Source organism: Kogia breviceps, chromosome 1 (genome assembly GCF_026419965.1).
Source record: "Kogia breviceps isolate mKogBre1 chromosome 1, mKogBre1 haplotype 1, whole genome shotgun sequence".
Lineage (NCBI taxonomy): Eukaryota > Metazoa > Chordata > Mammalia > Artiodactyla > Physeteridae > Kogia > Kogia breviceps.
This window is the reverse complement of record NC_081310.1, coordinates 105,962,139-105,981,789: the sequence shown is the minus strand read 5'-3', so window position 1 is coordinate 105,981,789 and position 19,651 is coordinate 105,962,139. Positions and strand designations below refer to the sequence as shown.

Genomic DNA, 19,651 nt, shown 5'->3' with positions numbered 1-19,651 from the left:
ATTTTTTCCCCTTCCCCCCTTTCTTAAAAATTTTTTAGAAACATGTTTTTCGGTCCAGTGTTTTGGATATATCCCTTGTTTCATGTATTTTGTTACTTCCCTGGTAAAGGTGAAAGTAGGGCTAACACCATTTCATTAACATTTAAATATATTATTAATATTATAATTTCTTTCTTAGCAGTGAAATGCAAGTGTGCATCTTCTGATTAAGAGTGTCTTTATATATTCAGTTACAGAGCTAAAATGGCATTTTATATGCTAATTGTTTTGACTCTGAGGTTGTCTTAGCCTTTGGAGATTGTAGACTTGCATTTCAAAATTAATAAAATTCACTCTTGTGAACATATTTAAGAGTTATTCTTTGTCCTTGTGGTAATAAAATAACATGGGTGGTTCTGTTTTGTTAGAAGATCCTGATGCTAAAATGAATTAGAATTATCAATGTTATTTCTCTTCCATTTCCAAAAATTTCTATTTTATGACTGGGTCTCATGTTTGCTATGAGGACTTCTAGCCAGTGGGTGGCGCCATAATACTACCGCTTTGTTACTGTTCACTTGTGCTGATTCATTTTTAGTACTTAGATAATATCTTGGGATGGCATTTCTCTTAAAATTCACCAACTCTTAATATTTATTTGAAAATTTTCTCTCTTTTTTTTTTTTTGCCTAACAGTTATAGGTTACAAACTGAAATTAGGGACCAATGTTGTTATTTTCTGGTTTCAATTCTATTTGTTTTCTAACCATGATTGTTTGTAACCGTTGTTTGATACTTCCGTTTACATTCCTGTGACCCTGTAACAGATGAACATAACTAGTTTAGGCAGAGGAAACAAGCAAAACTCTACATTCTTAAAATAAAAAGTTTAGGGAGGCATATTTTACTTTTTTAGGTGTTCTTTCTGATTGGTCCAAGGACCTAAATTCTATCTGGTATAAATAATAGCCTCAGCGATGTATCTTACATCTTTCACTGGGTAAAATGGTATGTTTTTGTTCTTTATACAGGTGTTTATCATAAGTAGCTTAGGGTTGAGATATGAACTTTCCGTGTTTATGTTCTATAAGTGCCAGGCTATTTACAGTCTAAGATTTCCTTTTGAATGTCTTTATTTAAAAACATTTTGTTTAGTATAGAAAGTTAACTGTATACTAAAATATTTTCCTCTAATTTTCAATTATTAGGGGCCTAAAGGTTAATAAAATTCTCTTAATAAATTATATTATACATTTGACAAGGAAAGATTTGTTTAAGGAGAAGATGAACCTTAGTGGGTTTCGTTTTCAAATATGTGAGCTTGCTGGATTTCCAGTGCTGAGGCTAACCTATTTTAACTTTTCTTTTTCATTGATTCATCTGTTGGCACTATTTTGATATATCATCAATTGATATACAGAGTTGCCCAAAGAAGTCTTTGTCATCTAACCTTAGTAGACCAACAAACCTTTTCATTAATATCAAACTATGATTCTTCTGCTTATGAATGGTTGACATCTACAAATTGAAAATGCCTATTCGTTGCTCCTCTCAGTTTTCCTTCTTGTTTTTGTAATAAACAATCTGTTTTTTTAAAGATATCTTTTGATAGGAGTAATTGTTAAACTAAATGTCTTTATATCTTCAGCAATGTTGCCCCAAATAGCAAAATCATGAGTTTTCTTCTTAAAGATGAGTTCTTCTATAAAATAAAAATAACTACTTATTTTTGAAAAAAAGTGAAAAATTCTAGAAAGTTGTGGTTTGGATAGCATTCATAACTGAGGCTATTTTTGTTTTTATTATTTTCTTTTTTTTTTTTTTTGTACGCGGGCCTCTCACTGTTGTGGCCTCTCCCGTTGCGGAGTGCAGGCTCAGCGGCCATGGCTCATGGGCCCAGCTGCTCCGCGGCATGTGGAATCTTCCCAGACCGGGGCACAAACCCACGTCCCCTGCATTGGCAGGTGGACTCTCAACCACTGCGCCACCAGGGAAGCCCTATTTTCTTATCTTTGGAAGTCAATCTTAAGGACGTAGGTAGCCTATGGCATAAGTTATCGAATAACACTTTAGTGCCTACTTGGTTATCAGGATTTTGGCTCTAATGTGTGTTAAGTGATATTCATCCCTCCACATCTTGCCCCAGTCCAGGTTGTGGTGGGAAAAGACAGATGCAGCAGATGCCAACCAGGAAGCCCTAGGGGGGACCTGTAGCTTTTGGCTGAATTCTATTTGTCTGTATATTCTGGTGAAGCAAGGAAAAAAAAAAGAACAATGGTCCTTGTTTAAGATAATCCATTGTAGATGGGAATGAAAGAAAGGATTCTTCTAAGCTCTTTTCAAATCAGATTAGGTTACACACTGTCACTGTGCACACCCTCCTTCTTTCCTTCCTGCCCAATACCCACCAGGCTCATGTCTGCACCCAGGTCACTGATGATCACCTGCCTGGAATGCCCTTTCTGTTCCCTTCTTTCTAGCAAAAACTAGTTTATTAAGTTCTGGCTCAAAAATCCTTCTTGTTTTTGGAGGCTTCCCTGACTGTTCCTTCTACATAGGTTTCTCCTGAGCATCCTTATAAATGGCATGCTGGGAGGCAGATAACCCTGTACATAAAAAAGACTGAGTGTCTGGGAGTGGAGCTGGAAGACCTGAGCATGCATGTCTGATTTATAAGACTCATGTCGTTGGGCAAATCGCTCGTTTTCTCTGAGCCTCATTCCTTCATCTGTAAAGCCCATCTCACAGGGCAGTTATGAGGAAGGAAGGAAGTGGTACCAGCAAAAGGTGCTTTGTACATGTTGTTGATGATGTCATTGCTTTTGATTACAGTGTTAAACTTTAGTAGTTTTTACCTATGGAATGTGTAGTTTTTATTTGATAAAAAATTTGATATTCACCTTGAAAACATTATGCTAAGTGAAATAGACAGACAAGAAAGGACAGCTATTATATGATTTATTTACTTGGAGTACCTAGACTAGTCAAATTCATAGAAAGTAGAAGGGTGATTACCCAGGACTGGGAGAGAGGGAAGAATGGGGAGATGTTATTTAATGGGTACAGAATTTCTGTTTGGGATGATGAAATTGTTCTGGAGATTGATAGTGGTGATGCTTACATAACACTGTGTATGTACTTAATGCACTGAATTGTACCCTTGGAAGTAGTTACAGTGGAAAATTTTGTGTTATGTATATTATACCACAATAAAAAATAAATTAAAAATTTGATGTTTATAGGAACACTATTCACAGTACCCAAATGATGGAAAGAGCCCACGTGTCCATCAACAGATAAATGAATAAGCAAGTTGTGGTACATACATACAATGAAATATTATTCAGCCATAAAAAGATATGAAGTACTGATGCATGCTGTCACATAGATGAAACTTCAGAACATTATGCTTCTCCATGGCTACCAGAGACATCAAAGGACTGGAATAAGAAGAGGAACAGCAAACAAACAAATAAACAAACAAAAAAACTATTATGCTAAGTGAATCAGACACAAAATGTCACATATTATGACTATATGAAATATCCAGAATAGGTAAACGCATAGTGACAGCAGAGTGGTGGTTGCCAGGGCCTTGAGGGGAGGGAGTGGAGGAGAGAATGGGGAGTAATTGCATGATGGGCATAAGATTTTATTTTGGGGTGCTGACAATATTTTGTTGGTAGATAGAGGTGGTGGTTGTACAACATTGTGAATATAAGAAATGCCATTTTAAAAGGATTATTTTATGTTACGTGAATTTCACTTCAGTAAAACAAATATTTATCTGATTACTACTCTTGGATTATATCTTTGGGTGGAAAGATCTGGGAGGTTTGTTTGCCCTAAAATTCGTATCAGCTTAATTTCATATTTTGTTATCAAATAAGTTAATGTCATTTTATATAATGCCTGGTCATATAACTCTGGTTTAGAGGAGAGACAGTTCCTAGAACATATCTTTATTTTTTTCTTTCTTTATTTTTTTCCAGTGGTTTTTCATGGATTTTATTAATCTTTAAAATTTATTTATTTTATTTTATATTTTACCAAAAACCTTAAGTAGTGGTTTTTTCCCCAATTTTTATTTTATTTTTTAAAATAGATCTTTATTGGAGTATAATTGCTTCACAATACTGTGTTAGTTTCTGTTGTACAACAAAGTGAATCAGCCATATGTATACATATATCCCCATATCCCTTCCCTCTTGAGCCTCCCTCCAACCCTCCCTATCTTGTCCCTCTAGGTCGTTGCAAAGCACCAAGCTGATCTCCCTGTGATATCTTTAGAAGTATATCTTCTTCATATATCTTATAAACACATAAAATAAATTGTATTGTACTCTGGGTTTCTTGTAAGAACATAAACAAATTTTTGGTTCCCAATCAGGTACTCAGACATGGTAATCAAGCTCTGCAGATAAGAACTTCCTGAACTCATACATTCTAAATATGTGATTTCCATTGCCAGTAATGGTTAAGATCCTGCCAAATAGACTGTCCTTCAGAAAACTAGAGTAAACTTCAAAAAGCAGCTATCTGAAAGCCACAGAGAGTGACAAGAAGCAGGAAGATTTGGATGAGGTGTCCACACTCAGAGGAGGAAAATTGTTTGGAGTTCCCTGTTTTCACTGTTTTTAGTTTCAGGACAGTTGAAGTCCACTGTATATGTGGTGTTGGATGGCAGGGGGACTGCAGTGTTTCTGGCATAGGAATCCAGAGGACTGATGGCTGGTCAACTGCAGCTATCACAGAGTGGGGTGAAGGGAGGGGAGTTCCTTTCTTGGAAAGGAAAACACTAGAGAGGGCATCCCAAATCCTGTTTGCCCATATCTCTGAATGATCCCTGAATATGTTCACATGCATAACGCAGGTGCAAAGCAGCTAGACCAAACAAAAAAAGTTGACTTGAGATTGGAGCTGGAACACAAGAAACAGAGTTTGCAGTCCAACCCAGTTATTTGCCTGCTAAAACAAAAGAAGCCATATTCACTGGTGAAAAATAAGGGAATCCAGTATGTTATTTTATGATGTACCGACGACAATCCAAAATTACCTGACATAAAAAGAACCAAGAAACTCTGGCCCATTCTCCAAAGCAGGGGTTAGCTAACTTTCCTTTAAGGGGACTGATAGAAAATATTTCAGGTTTTGTGGACCACATATGGTCTCTGTAGCATAAGCATTTTTTAAAACAGACCTTCGAAAAATGTGAGAAATTATTTTAAGCTTGTGGGCCATACAAACAAGATGTGGGATGACTTTGGCCTCTGGGCCAGTTTGTTAACCCTTGCTCTAAAGAAAGAACAACCAATGGAGACCAACCTTTGAGATTTCTCACATGATTAGATTGAGGAGATAAGGATTTTAAAGCATGTATTATAATCATTCTCAACTATATAAAAAATTGCTTGCTATAAATAAAAATACATAGAAATAGAAACAATACAAAAAGACCATATGGAAATTGGAAAGCTGAAAAACTACAGTATTTGAAAGAGTTCAGGAGAGAATTAATATCAGAATGGAGATGACAGGAAAAAGAGCCAATGAACTTGGAGATAAATCAATTATCTAATGTTTGAACAGAATAAGGAAAAAATTTGGGGAAAGAATTGAACAGAACAGAATCTCAAGACCTGTTAAATGATAGCATCTTTAGATATTATCTCAGAAAGAGAGGAGAATTTGAGTTAATAATGACTGGAAACTCCCCAAATTTGCTAAAAGACCTAACTTTACTGATTCATGATGCAGGAAAACAACTCAAGCAAGAAAATATGAACAGTCATGCTTATACAATGATTTATACAAATCATTGTCAAAGTCTTGAAAGCAAAAAATACAGATCAAATCTTGAAAGGAGAAGGAGGAAAATTAAGCATTCCAAACAGGGGAACGATGATTTGGTTAACATTTTACTTCCCATAAGAATATATGGAGGCCAGACAGGGTGAAATAACGTCTGAAAGAGGAAAAAAAGTCAATAAGAATTATACTTGTGGAAAAAATACCCTTCAAGAATGAGGACAAAAATGAAGACATTCTGGGTAGAAGGACATCTAAGAGACTTTGTTGCACTACAAGAGGCAAAAGGAAGTTCTTCAGGCTGAAGAGAAATGATAGTTGGATCCTGGGGAAAGAATGAAGAACACTCAAAATGGTAAATAAAAAAACCTCTTTGGATTTTTACAACTTAAATTCTTTATAATAAATATGTCTGTTCAAAGCAAAAAAAGTCTACATTGTTTTGTGGGGTTTATAGTGTATGCAGATGTAATACATATAACAAGTTAGCATAAAGGATGTCAAGAGATAATAGACTTGCATAGTTGAAAGACATCTGCATCTTATATAACGTTATACAATGTTCTAAGTGAAAAATTCTAATGTAGAAAATTAAAAATGTATATTGTAATTCCTACAGAAAACAAAAAAACAAGACATATATAATATATAAAGCCAGTAGAAAAAAATAACATGAAATCTTAAAATTATTTAAGTAATTTAATTAAAAAAGCAAGAAAAGAAAAATAAAGGATCAAGAAAACAGAGGGGATAAAGAGAGAACAAATAATAAAATAGGCCAAAACTCAGCCATATTAATGATTATATTAAACATTAGTAGACTAAATACTCCAATTAAAAGGCAGAGAATGTCAGATGGATAAAAAAGTAAAACCCATGACATGATTTAAATGTAAAGGGGCAAGGACTTCCCTGGTGGTGCAGTGGTTAAGAATCCGCCTGCCAATGCAGGGAACACGGGTTTGATCCCTGGTCTGGGAAGATCCCACATGCTGTGGAACAACAAAGCCCATGTGCCACAACTGCTGAGCCTGCACTCTAGAGCCCATAAGCCACAACTACTGAAGCCCGTGCACTTAGGGCCCGTGCTCCACAACAAGAGAAGCCACAGCAATGAGAAGCCTGTTCACTGCAACAGAGAGTAGCCCTCGCTCGCCGCAACCAGAGAAAGCCCATGCGCAGCAACAAAAACCTAACGCAGCCAAAAATAAATTAATTTTAATAAAAGAGAATACATTGCAGTGATAAATATGAATGTGCCTAATAACAGACTCCAAAAGACATAAAGAAAAAGTTGACAGAATTAAAGAGAGGCACCCATTCATAAAGTATTTGACAAATGTGGAAAAGAAGGGGATTTCCTCAACCTAATAAAGACATGTAGGAAAAGCTGATAGCTGTCATCATATTTAATGGTAAATGAGTGAACACTTTCACCTTAAGATCGGAAACAAGAGTGTCATCACCACTTTGCATCAACGTTGTATTAGAGGTTTTAACAAGGGCAGTTAAGCAAGAAAAAGAAATAAAAGACAACCAGATTGTAAAGGAAGAAATAAAACCATCACTTTTCATAGATGACATAATCTTATACAAAGAAAACCCTAAGGAATCCAGTAAACAACTACTAGAAGAAATAAGTTCAGCAAAGTTATAGTATACAAAATCAATTGACGGGCTTCCCTGGTGGCGCAGTGGTTGAGAGTCTGCCTGCTGATGCAGGGGACATGGGTTCGTGCCCTGGTCTGGGAAGATCCCACATGCCGCGGAGCAGCTGGGTCCGTGAGCCATGGCCACTGAGCCTGAGCGTCCAGAGCCTGTGTTCCACAACGGGAGAGGCCACAACAGTAGGAGGCCCGCGTACCAAAAAAAAAAAAAAAAAAAAAAAAAAAAAAAATCAATTGCATTTCTAAGCACTAGTAAAAACAATCTGAAAGTGAAGTTAAGAAGACAATTCCATTCACAACCATCAAACAGAATAAAAGAGGAATAAATTTAAGGAGCTGTAAGACTTGTACAATGAAAAATACAACACATTATTGAAAGAAACTAAAGAAGACCTGATGAAATGGAAAGTCATCTCATGTTCAAAACATTTATGGGTGTATGTCAAAGGTGCATAGGAACAAACTGAAAGAGCTTACAGTGGCCAAAGCTGGAGCTATTTGAGCAACAAATTGTGTTGGATTATAACTCAAGTGTAGTGTAAACACCCATGAGTCTACACTGATTTAAATTAATGATTGAATAAATAAACAAATGGGAGAGAATAGACAAATCTCCTGCGCAGAAGAATTTGAAATAATTGATGTAAATACTCTATCCTCAAGGAGAGTGAGCCTAACTCCCTACTCCTTAAGTATGGGCTGTGCATAGTGAGTTCCTGCCAAAGCATACAGCAAAAAAGAATAATTTTACAGTGAAGTAATCTGACTAAACTATATCAGTTAGGCTATCAAGGTCAACATTAACAGTATGTACTTTCATGTTGAAAGTACTTACCCTTGATATGATGTGATGAAAATGGCAATTTACCTCTTTTGTCTTCCTTTCCCAAACTTATGACCTCAGTCTAATCATGAAAGAAACATCAGACAATATGCAATAGAGGGACATCTTACACTACTTGGCCAGTAATTTTCAAAACTGTCAAGCTTGTCAAAAACAAGGAAAGTCTGAAAAGCAGTCACAGCCAAGTGGAGCCTAAGAAGACATGACAACTAAAAGTAATGTGGTTTTCTGTATGAGATCCTGGAACTGAAAAAAAGGACAGTAGGTAAAAACTAAGGAAATCTGAATAAACTATAAGACCTTAACTAATAATAATGTATCACTATTGGTTCATTAATTATAACAAATGTACCATACTAATGTGAGATGTTAATAATAGGGGAAACTGGGTGTGGAGTATATGGGAACTTTGTATTCTCTTTTGGATTTTTCTCTTAATCTAAAACTGTTCTTTAATGTTGAATATAGTTAGCTGTGGGCAGCATAACTCAGGAGTGTGTGTCTCCTCATTTGGGGGAGAAGGTGAGATCTTTTTTTATTAAAGGATAGCTGCATCTTATTAGATGGAAACAGTTGTTTTTTAGTTGCTTGAATGGTCAACAGTATGTAGAAAGATAAACACGGAAGCTGTGTAGAAAAATGAGTGGACAGTGCCAGTTTAATGCTTCATCTTTATCTTCATCATTTAATGCTTCATCTCCAAATCCACCCTTCTTTGCCCTGCTTTGTGATGTAAACATTTCTTCTTTGCCAGCTGAAGCAATGTTAGCCTTTGCCAGTAGAGGGTACTGGAGGGATGCTGCATGGTAATAGCAGCAAGAAGGCACCTCACTTCCATTTTCCAGCTTTCCTTCCTTTTCCCTGAGCACAGGAGCCAGTGGATTGGTGTGTGGATGGTCCAGACTCACCTCAGCAGCCCTGACTGACTGGCTCCAGCTTTGCACTCAGACCCCATTCTGCCCACCTGGCAGCCAATTCTGCAGCAGCTCCCGCTTTACCCCCAGGCAAAAGACCAGTTCCCACATCCCACACCTTCTGGCCATGCTGGGCCACTTTTGCATGGTCCATGCCTCATGATCTGCCAGACAGATTCAAGCTTATGTTGCTTGAACCCAACTGGTGTTACACAGCCTCCCCTTGCAGACTACATCTTTCCCCCTCTGAATCACTTATTCATTCATTTGCTTATTGATCACTTACTAGGTGCCAGGCAGTGTTCCAATAAACTTTTGTGTACAAAAACCAAGACCCAAATCCAGTGATTTAATCACAAGGATGGCAGAGCTACAAAAGAATGTGCAGATTAGATAAGTCACTTATGCTAAAGTCAGAAGCATGAAAAGGAAGGAATGGGACACTTGGACCTGGGATAGGGGTGTTTGTATTAAAGTGCTTCTGAAATTTGACCTTCCAGATTTTCCAGAACATTCCAGGCCAGCAGCGGAGCTCTTTCCACCTAGAGAACAACTGCCCCTTGCAGACAACTCATCTGAGGCTGATGCTCTCCAGGTAATGCTTGCCCTCATCAAGATCCGCTTCTTTTACTTCTCATTGCCTCCACACTAGTAGCTAAGATAATTTTATCATGGTCTCACCAGGGCAATTCAGTGTTTTCCCAAGAGAAAACAGACCATTCACTGAAAGACTTGTCAGGACCTGGGTGATTAGCACTGGCACGATCCAGGGGAAGATGTATTTGAGTGGATTTTGAGGGTGTTGGATGGAGGGCAGTATAACAAGGTAAGGCAGGAAATAATTGGTATGGGAGTATTCTTCAAATCATGATTTAACATCCTGGCAAGAATACTTAGGAATGAAATGTTGTACACTTTCTTATTATGTTTTAATATTAGGATTCTAACTTGTTAACAAGAATTGGTAAAACATTAGATCAGATTTGTGTTGAGAATTTGGGAAGTCCTCCATCCAACCGTCTTCGGTCATAATCAGTCATTGTACCCCGGAATTCACATTGAACTGAATGAAAGAAAAGATGATATTTCAAGAAAACTGAACATATTGGTTTTCAACTGTAAAGTCATGTACGCTATCAAGATAATCCAAATCCAGTCCCCAAATATGAGGATAATTATTGCATGCACCTTTAAAATGTACGCAAAGCATTTTAAGTTTCAACTGAATTGGTCCTTAGCAGGAGGATGTAGTTGTCTTAGAGCCTTGTTGACTTGGCATGGCATGTTTACTTGTCAGAGTTGAAGATGAATATTTTTGTGATGAGGTGTAGTGGCTTCCTATGATCTTTCAATCTTTGTGTCAGCAAAATTACAAGGTCAGTTAATAAAATATAGTCGGGCTATTTTAAATAACTTTATTCTTAAATTTAACAAGCTCTTATTAGAAATGCTTTGGTATCAATACAATAAAAATATGTTGGTTCCCCCCCCCCACTGAATCATGTCAAGTAACTGGAAAAGTTAAGAGTTTGTTCTCCCCAGCTTTTTTGGAATTTGTTTCAAATAATGACTACTGCTTATTCACGTGGCTTAATATGGGTATAATTATAATTTTTTGTATCTCAGGAAAAAGAAACAAAATATCCAGAAGAGAAATTTGCGAATGTTTCTTAGTTTCTTCTTCAAAGGGTGTTTAGGTAGATGGTACACCTCTCAGATAACTTTTTTCCCCAGCTTTGCCATTCTTATCCTTAAGGCTGCAAAATAAAGAAAAAATAGAGAGAGAGTTATGGGGAAAAAAGCTTTACTTTTCACTGTAAATGACCATTACATAGATTGCAGGAAAGTTTGAAACATACCTCAGATGATTTTATCCAACCATGTGAGCATTGTTTTAGTAGCATAAAAAGATAGTAGAAATAATAAGCTATGGTTAACTTAGGGAAGAAGCAGGTTCAGAACTAGAAGGATCCTATTTCTATAAAAATTAAAAGAGCAAACACAGCATAAATTGAGTAAATACACGATTAGTGCACAGTATCACTGTTAGCCATAGATAAACAGCTATGGGTCAATGACTGTTTTGTGCATATTTCTGAGCTATGTACTACTAAAGAGAAAAAAGCATTGATGTAAACCCCAATTCATGATGGTTCGGTTATCTTTTAACTCATCAAACTTGGTTATCCTAAGGGGCTTCATCCTTGGGTATAGAATGGCAAGAACAAATATTTTTAATAATGAAACAATATGAACCAGTATTTAGGAGTTGAAGTCATGATAAAATGTCTTTGTCAAGATATGTTATAAGTACTTTCAAAGGGCAAATTTATCTTTTTGAGAATATTTCACTGCTAATGGTATATTGGATATAGAAACCATTTTAAAAATGTAGATTTAAAATTCATAACATTTCTCTGTTCTGGTATCATGCCATTAATATTTAAGAACAGAGTATAGCTGTCTCAGTCATGTTCCAAAAGTTGAGAGATGCTTTCAAGGCACTGATCACTACAATCATGTGTGATACGGCCCAAGAACCAGCTATTTAACTGTTTGCAAAATTTTGTTTAATTTTAAAAAATCGAAAAGGGAAATCATGTTTTCTTATTTCACAGCCATATATTAGTTGTCTATCAACAAATGAAATGACCCTATCTCTAAGAAGGTCTTTTTCACAAATACAAGAAGGTTGGGGATCTAATATTGTGAGAAGGCCACGGGCATTTTTATTTTCACTCTACTTCTATGAAATGTTTTCATCTAAATGAAGTCAAAGAGTTTTAGTTCCCTTGGAATTTTAAGGGAAATGATTATTTCCAGTGGCAGGATCAAGAGTATTCCCTTGAGTTTAGGACCAGCTGAGAGAATCCTTTGCTCTGTAGCCAGGAGGATGGTGTCGATTGCTGGGAGATGTCAGACGGTGAAACTGAAGGACAGGACTGTGCTTCCACAGCCAGAAGGCAGAAGGCAAGTCTTTCTAGGTTTTACTTTGGGATTTTTGGACCTCTATCTTGCCCATACCAAAAATGAAAGAAGAAAAGTTCATCTTAAGGGACTTTTGAAGGTCTCTTTTAAGCCTGGGGCAAAATCCTCCTCCCTACAGTTACTCCTCAACTTAGACTCAGTAAATCAGGCATAGCCAGTGTGCTGTGGATTTTCAGTGAAATTCTTAAAGGACATCCTAGATGTCTGCATCCTCAGGAGTGGGGTAATCCAGTAACTCACTGTCCCGTTTCTTAAGGGGGAAAAAAGAATTCTAGATTGTTAGAGTCTGGTATTCCTTTCTTTAGCCCTATAGTAAGTAGATGGTGTGAGTTCCAAGTAGATGTGTGGGGACACAGCTTTTGGCAATGGGAAGGCCCCTTGGTGTAGCAGCTAAAAGACCTGAGTCATCAGCTCTCCTTTTTACTCCTCCTTTCTGTCCTTCTCTGTTCTCTATCTCCTCTCCTCATAGCAATTCAGATGCATAGTTTTGGCTGGTTTTAACTTGAGGGAAGAGAGCTTGCCTTCTTACTCTCAGTATCCCTTGGCTCCTAATGGTTGCCACAGGTTGGCAATTTTGGCACCAATAGCTTTTGAATCCCCCGGAGCTGAGTTTCCCTACCTCTTTATCCTGAAATGCCACTGACATCTGTAAGAGGGGAGAACAGAGCTAAAAGAAGTACAAAAGTAGGTTGGTGAGGATTACCAAAGGGAGTCATCTGTCTGGCTGGTGGGGATAGGAGGGGAGTCCCAGTAAAAGCTTACAGGGGCCACTCATTGGATGCATCTGGCATTGAGTCAGATACTTTGAACATGATCCTGTTATATTTATTGATACATAAATAAATGGACATAAATTTGCCTAAATTTTCTTGTTGTGTCTTATCCTTTTCAAAGTTTTGGCTAAAAAATCTGATCTTTAGGGTCTCCAGGCTCCACCTTTTTCCATCTTTCTTCCTCCTTCATGTTCTTTTCCAAGTTAAAAATTGCTCTTAGGTCAGGCTTTGATAACAGCATTTACACTAAGAGAAAAGAGACTTACACTTATTAACTATTATGCATACTAGGAATGTTTATATTTAGTAGGGCACCTATACCATAAATAAAGGAATGGACTGAAATGGTGGATTTTCAAGTATCAATATGTATTTTTTTGGGGGGAGGCATTTAGAGGGAGAAGCTCAACCTAGTTGGTGCTTGTGAAATTGAAATGCATAGGTGGCTATATATTCTATGAATATGGACGTACCCTGAGGGCATATGTCAATATGATATACTTATTTTAAAAAACCCATTAAAAAATCAGTTCTGTAATCCACATGGTGAATTGGAAAATGGGAATGTAAAATGATATCATAACAGAAGGCAAGGAATTTGGAGCATTCTGTTTATAAGATGATTTAATTGATAGTACAACATTTGTATTGTTACTTTGTCTGGAAAAAGTCTTCCTGTTTTCATTATTTTAGTTCAGTGGCATGATTAGTGTTGTCTGGAAACATTAGTCACTTCCTGTCTTTTTCTCTGGGATATATGTGTTGACATGGGTAGGGGAGAAGGAATAAGGGTGTTCAGGAGGAACTGGCTAACATCCAGGTTAAAAAATGGGAGGTTTTAAAGTGTGTAATGTCACTGCTCTTGACCATAAACAGCATGCTCCTCTTTTCTAAGTCTTCTGTGTTGTTTAAAAAATGAATTTAAGCTGCAAAGCTTGATCATTCTCATAACAGAAAGGAGCTTTTAGTTTTATCCGGTTTCCGTTGTGGGGACACACCATTCAACTCTGATTTAGGAAGATAATATAAGTGCACACTTACCAAGAGCTTAGAAATTCTTCAGATAATTAAATTTACAATAGGTATGTCTAATTTAACTACTTAAAAAATGGAAGAGTTCCATTTTATCATATTATTGGCAACCTAAGACTGGGTTTCTTGGTTGCAGAGGAAGAATCCTTCCTGAATGGTGCAGGTACTACCAACAGTTCTGTAGAATTATCAGGTTTTTTGATTGCTGGATTAGCTGGGACTCAATAGTTATTGCTTTTTAATGAAAATTCTTCTATTAGAACATTTAAAATTACTGTTCCTTTCACAGATCTAGTACTTATGTCTGGGTAATTTGATTTATGTCTTTAGCTATTATAATTAATTTTATCAGCTCATAATTAATTTTATCATATTCTTATTTATTGTTTATAAATAAATAGAATATAATATTCAAGTGATAATAAAGAATCTAAAATTGATGAGCTATCAGTTTTGTAGAAAAAGTGTTATTTTCTATTCAATGCTAGAAAAGCTAGATAGCTCTAAAACTTTACAGAGAATGAGAATATGTGGAATGCAAATATTTAGAAAATAAAAAAATAAAATTTCTAAGTTAGGGAAGTTTATGTGACATTAAATGTTATAGATAATGTAGAATAAACTGATATTCCTTTTTAAAATGTAGAAAAATTAAGGAAATAAAATTAATAAAATTATAAAAGTATAGCGAATCAGGATATAACAAAGTTAATAAAATATCGCATTGAAAATAAAATTTGTTTCTTGTTTTTTCTTGCAAAACTAAGGCAATTTGTTAACTTATGTAGGAAGTTTAAATCACAGAGAGACACAAAAAAAGAGCTGGCTTCGATTCTCATGGGAAAAGATCTAATATTGATGATCCAACATGATAGTAATTCAAATACATTCATGCCAGAAGATGAATTTCAAGTTACTAAGGTCAATCAGTGCAGTACCCAAATAAGGGAACACATTTTTGTTTCACTTTCCTTATCTTTTGAAGTGACTTAATCACTTTGCTTATGATGATAACAGTTCATATCAGCATTAATAAAAAAATCTTAGCATGTATTAGTTTATGAAGTGGTCAAAAAAAGCTGAAAAAACGAGGGTTTGGTAACAACACAAAGAGAAGATTATCACAGGACTAAACAGCAGTGACAAACCTTGTCATTTTTGTTACCTGTTAAGGAGGGATCCTCAGTCCCATCTCCTGCTATCTGAACGTCAAGTGGAGAACGGTGGACAGGGCTGCCTAGGCTTTCTTCTTGCTCTTTCAGGGATATGGAATTTTTGTGGGGAGATTTATGGTTTGTATTTTCATGGGGATTAACTTCTGATCTCTTTCTTGGAAGTGGTGTTGGTTTGGCAGGCTGGAAAACCTGACTGTAGGGGGCTATGGGATGGTAGGATAGTTTCTCAGCTTCTCCTTCACCCTCCTCCTCCTCATCATCAATCACAACCAGCTCAGCATGGATGACCCCGTCATATTCCATCAGAAGCTCCTTTTCTTCCTCATTGTCTTCTGCCTGCTGATAACCCATGAAAATCATCGTCACGGGTTCTTTCTCATCCATGTCAGAAGGCAGGGAATGAACAATATTATATCTAATGTCTTCCTCATCCTCCTGGCAAGTAGGTGAAGAACCCTGGAGTTCTGACTTCCCAACTAGTGCTTCGCTGGGACTCAGTCCCGCCTTTGGAGAGGTAGCATACCTGTCCTGCATTACATTTGATTCTTCCCAAGGAGTCATCAGCCTCTTTTGCTGGGTGTGGGGTGTCTCCTCTGCTTGTTGAGTCATTGATCGGGGTTGAGGTATTGGCCGAACGGGACTGATGTGATTGAAGCTGTTGCCACTCTCCTCTGAAAGTCCATTGTCCATGTTGCATGTGGATCTATTCACATCATTACCCAGTCCATTAGCTTTAATCTTTATCCTTTCTTGAAAGTTTGGTCCAGGAGTTACCTTCTCTCTCTGTGGAGTTGTAGGTCTGCAAAATGGATTGGCATATACAGGCTCATGATACTCTGTTGGGGATTTAGAATTTCTCTCTGAAGCTTGTCTTAAAAGTTCCTCTACTTCAACTGGTGCCAGGCCATCGGTGCCATTGTATGCTGCACTGTGATTAGAGCTTACTGCATATACTGACTTTTGCCCGTCATCATAAACTTTTATCCCTGTACCTTTAAAGTTATCTGATGGGAGAGGTATTGAAGACAGGACTGTACTTTCTCCAGTCTTCAAGTCTTTTTCAACTTTGATTTCCATGGCATACAAAGCTGTTGAGAGACAAATTTGATCCCTGATTTAGTTAACTTTTTCTCTTGTAAACTAGCTAGCTTTCACAGTGTTTATTTTTATATTAAGTATCCCCTTTGTGTTCTTTTATGAGATGTCTTTTAAAATTTTCTCATTTTATTCATTAATTGTATAATGACTAATAGTTTAATGACATGGGTTTTAATGTAAGGATGTATGAAATTACTGAAAAAATGGAAAGGATTGAAGAAGAGAAACTGGAGAAGAGAAACTGATGGTTCCTAACGGTAAGGATTTTCACTGGGGAACCAAAAGATATCCCCTTTCTAATGAATAAATCCAACACAACAGATTTACATTCTTTACATTGCTCAGGAATCAGATCTTTTTTTTAGTGAGGAAGAATATGTTGCTCTGTGCATTACTGTAGATAAAAGGCCAAGCACTGTATATTTTATTGTTACAGCCTTGCTGCACAGGCCAGCAGCATGTTGAAATTAGAGAGGAGTGTTCTAAAATTTTCCCAACTGGGAGGTTGTTAAATGTAGAACTGGTATAGAAGAGGGAGGCAGTAGGCTAGAATCACATGCTTCTCATTTTGCCTTATGTTTCTTTTCATTTTCACTCCCATTTTTAAGAAGGGCTAAAAATAGAGCAACATCAGCTCTACTAAAACAACTGAACTGGGGAGAACTGGTTGATTTGGGGGAAGTTGAAATCTGCTTCATGTCCCTGGCAAGATCCTGAGGGCTGTGATTTTAACTGGCAGAGTAAAGCTAATGGGATCCTGGGCAAAATTACAACGTTGTACTGCCTGCTTTATTGTGTGCTCCCGCCTTCCTCTTTGAATGCATCTTGCATGTCATCTCTCCTCCGTAGCCCAGTGGTTCTTGGCCTTCCCTGGCTACCCAAATAAAACTGCAACACCTTCACACACACTTGCCCTATCCCCCTTCTCTGTTTTATTCTTCTCTTTAGCATTTTCACTTCCTAATATGATATATCTTATTTGTTTACCTAATTTTTAATCTATTTTCTCCCTTAGAATGTCAGCTCTATGAGGGCAGAGATTTTTTGTGTTTTATTCATTACTGTATTCTTAGTGTGAGAACTGAGCTTGGCATAGAGTAGGGGGTTCACTGAATATTTGTTGAATGAATGGATGAATGAATGACTACTTCCTGCAAAAGAGTGTAGCTTCTCTTTTCATTCTAAAATTCAAAGTTCCCCTCTCTGTCCCAATACAAGCCTTCATTTTCCCTGGGGCTTTGAAGTATTAGTGTCATGCAAATCATTCCCACATGGGGGTAAATAATGCCGAGACGTCTCAAGGGGAATAATTTCACTTCATTCATTTCATTTTATTTTATTCTAGTGTCTACTACATGGAATATGTTGGGAGAGATATTTTTGAGCAGGGGAGCTTTGCTTTAAGAGCTTCTTGTCTCCTTCAGGCCTTTATCTTCCCTGTTCTTACTTAGTTTGCTGGGGAATGAAATGCGTGGAATAAATATTGTAACCCCATTATCCCTACTTTTGTAAGTGACTCACATACCTCATGGAACTTTATAAAATGGACCATTGCTTAACCTGGAAGGATAGAATGTCACAGCAAGTTGCTAATATTTGATGTTGTAAAATCTGAATTTGAGAACCTACCATTGAAGACAGATTTTTCGTATACCTTTTCTATTTTGTTCATCATCTTCTATTCCTTCATTTCTTTCCTTCCTTAATCTGGAAGGTATGTAGGATTTTGGAAGGTCAGGGATATTAGCATAGATGTCTTCAATTGACTCTGTAAAATCAATATTAATTTAAAATATATTTAGAATATATTTACAATAAAGGGAAAAATTTCAGTGGGCTTGTCAAAAAATATCTCAGTTAGACATAGCATAGGCTGCTTGAAAACATACCTCCTGATGGTTCTTCCTTTTCCACCTTCACAGACTATAAGAAAAAAGAATTCTCCATGATTAATACAGTTTAAAAAATAAATTCTAAATATGGATATACTTTGAAGAATTATATACTCTTTGTGGAATCACTTTGGGAGGGATTCAGTTTTAAAATTAGCTAATGCCTACCCGTATTATGTCTTCTGTTGTCCTCTCAACTGATTTTAGTTTCTTTAAAATTGCCTCTTCATTGGTTGAGATTTGCAGTTCGGCTTTTTCAAGATCTTGGATCTCTTTCTCAAGTCTGAACAAAAAGATATACTTTATATTACTTAAGACAGTACAAATACAGAGCTCTCAAATATATATTCCCCATATACAAACTTTACTTGGAATATTGAATGTAAGTATCCAGATATCTTCTAAGAACTTAGCATCACATCAAACATCACATTAAGTACATAGAAGATATCCAATACCTGACTTTGGCTTAACAATTTTCAATTAAAGTTTTTTATTTTTTATTTTTGACAAAGGGGATTCTTAGGTAAAATATTTGACCCTTGGTCCCATTTTCTTCATTGCAACTACTAATGTTACTTCCACATGAAACAGAGATTTCTTTTACAAAGAGACTTAAGTTTAAAGTTGGACCAAAAGGAATGGTCCATCTGTCATTATCCTGTAGATTGCTAATTTTTCTTACACAAGTTTTCATATAAATTGTTTGGAGAAAACATTATAATTTTATTTTCTAGCCAAGCAACACTTTGTAACATTATAATTATTAAATTTGATTTAAAATCATAGCTATTTAACACTTAAAAACCCTGCATATCCTAACATTGAGAATGACACTTCATTTTAATTTCACAGTTCTCTAAAAGTTGTACCATATTATAGAGAGTAGAGTGAAGAGGTGAGAAATGGACAAAATCTAGTACAGTGGCCTCAGCTGCTGCTGTTTATGGAGACTACATTTCCTAGAAAAAAAAATGTTATCACATGGCCTGACAAAGTATAAGGGAACTTGTAGGGACAGAAACAGACATTTGAAATTAGATTGTTGCTTTCTGAGCTGGTATCTAGACTAGTTTAGAGCTGCATGTCAGATTCAAGTTAATTCCAGGGTGTGGCATGGTGACCTCTATCCTGGATAAAAACACACAACCACTAGCATTCACAAAGTTAGTAAAGCTGGCCCTGGGCAGCCATGAAACACATGTAGTTTCTCAGCCAAATAATCCGAGCTCTCAAATCAGCTGCCTCAAAGGATGGCTGCTTAGATATAGCAGCTAGTTCAGGAGATGACAGCTGTGGGTATTAGTGTCACCTAAGATAATTGTCAGTCTTTTTTTGACTTCCTTCTTTAAGATGGTCATGCATCTGGCAGCTCAAAATTCCTGTGCTACTGTCACAGCAATAAAAGTCCAAGCTATGGTCAAGCAGTTCATTCTCCTACTTATTGCTTTTGTTTCAAAATTCTGACTTTCCTCCTACCT

At 36.6% G+C, this 19,651-nt stretch overlaps 2 protein-coding genes across 6 annotated transcripts in view; one reads left to right on the top strand and one right to left on the bottom strand.

Moving 5' to 3' along the window:
* FRRS1 (ferric chelate reductase 1) overlaps nt 1-3,441 on the top strand; it is a 43,332-nt gene extending 39,891 nt beyond the window's left edge. Inside the window, exon 17 of the mRNA XM_059077536.2 lies at nt 3,222-3,441. The gene's annotated coding sequence lies outside the window, so the exon portion shown is untranslated. The remainder of the gene's footprint in view (nt 1-3,221) is intronic.
* Nucleotides 3,442-10,613: 7,172 nt separating this feature from the next.
* The window catches only part of PALMD (palmdelphin), a 54,892-nt gene continuing 45,854 nt past the window's right edge, over nt 10,614-19,651 (bottom strand). For all 5 annotated transcript variants that reach the window (XM_059077560.2, XM_067040329.1, XM_067040314.1 and 2 more), the window contains 5 exons: nt 18,339-18,453; nt 18,168-18,201; nt 17,933-18,046; nt 15,171-16,268; nt 10,614-10,969 (listed from right to left, as the gene is read on the bottom strand). In XM_059077560.2, the coding sequence (XP_058933543.1) occupies nt 10,926-10,969; nt 15,171-16,268; nt 17,933-18,046; nt 18,168-18,201; nt 18,339-18,453 (1,405 nt within the window). In that variant the 3' untranslated portion in view covers nt 10,614-10,925. The remainder of the gene's footprint in view (nt 10,970-15,170; nt 16,269-17,932; nt 18,047-18,167; nt 18,202-18,338; nt 18,454-19,651) is intronic.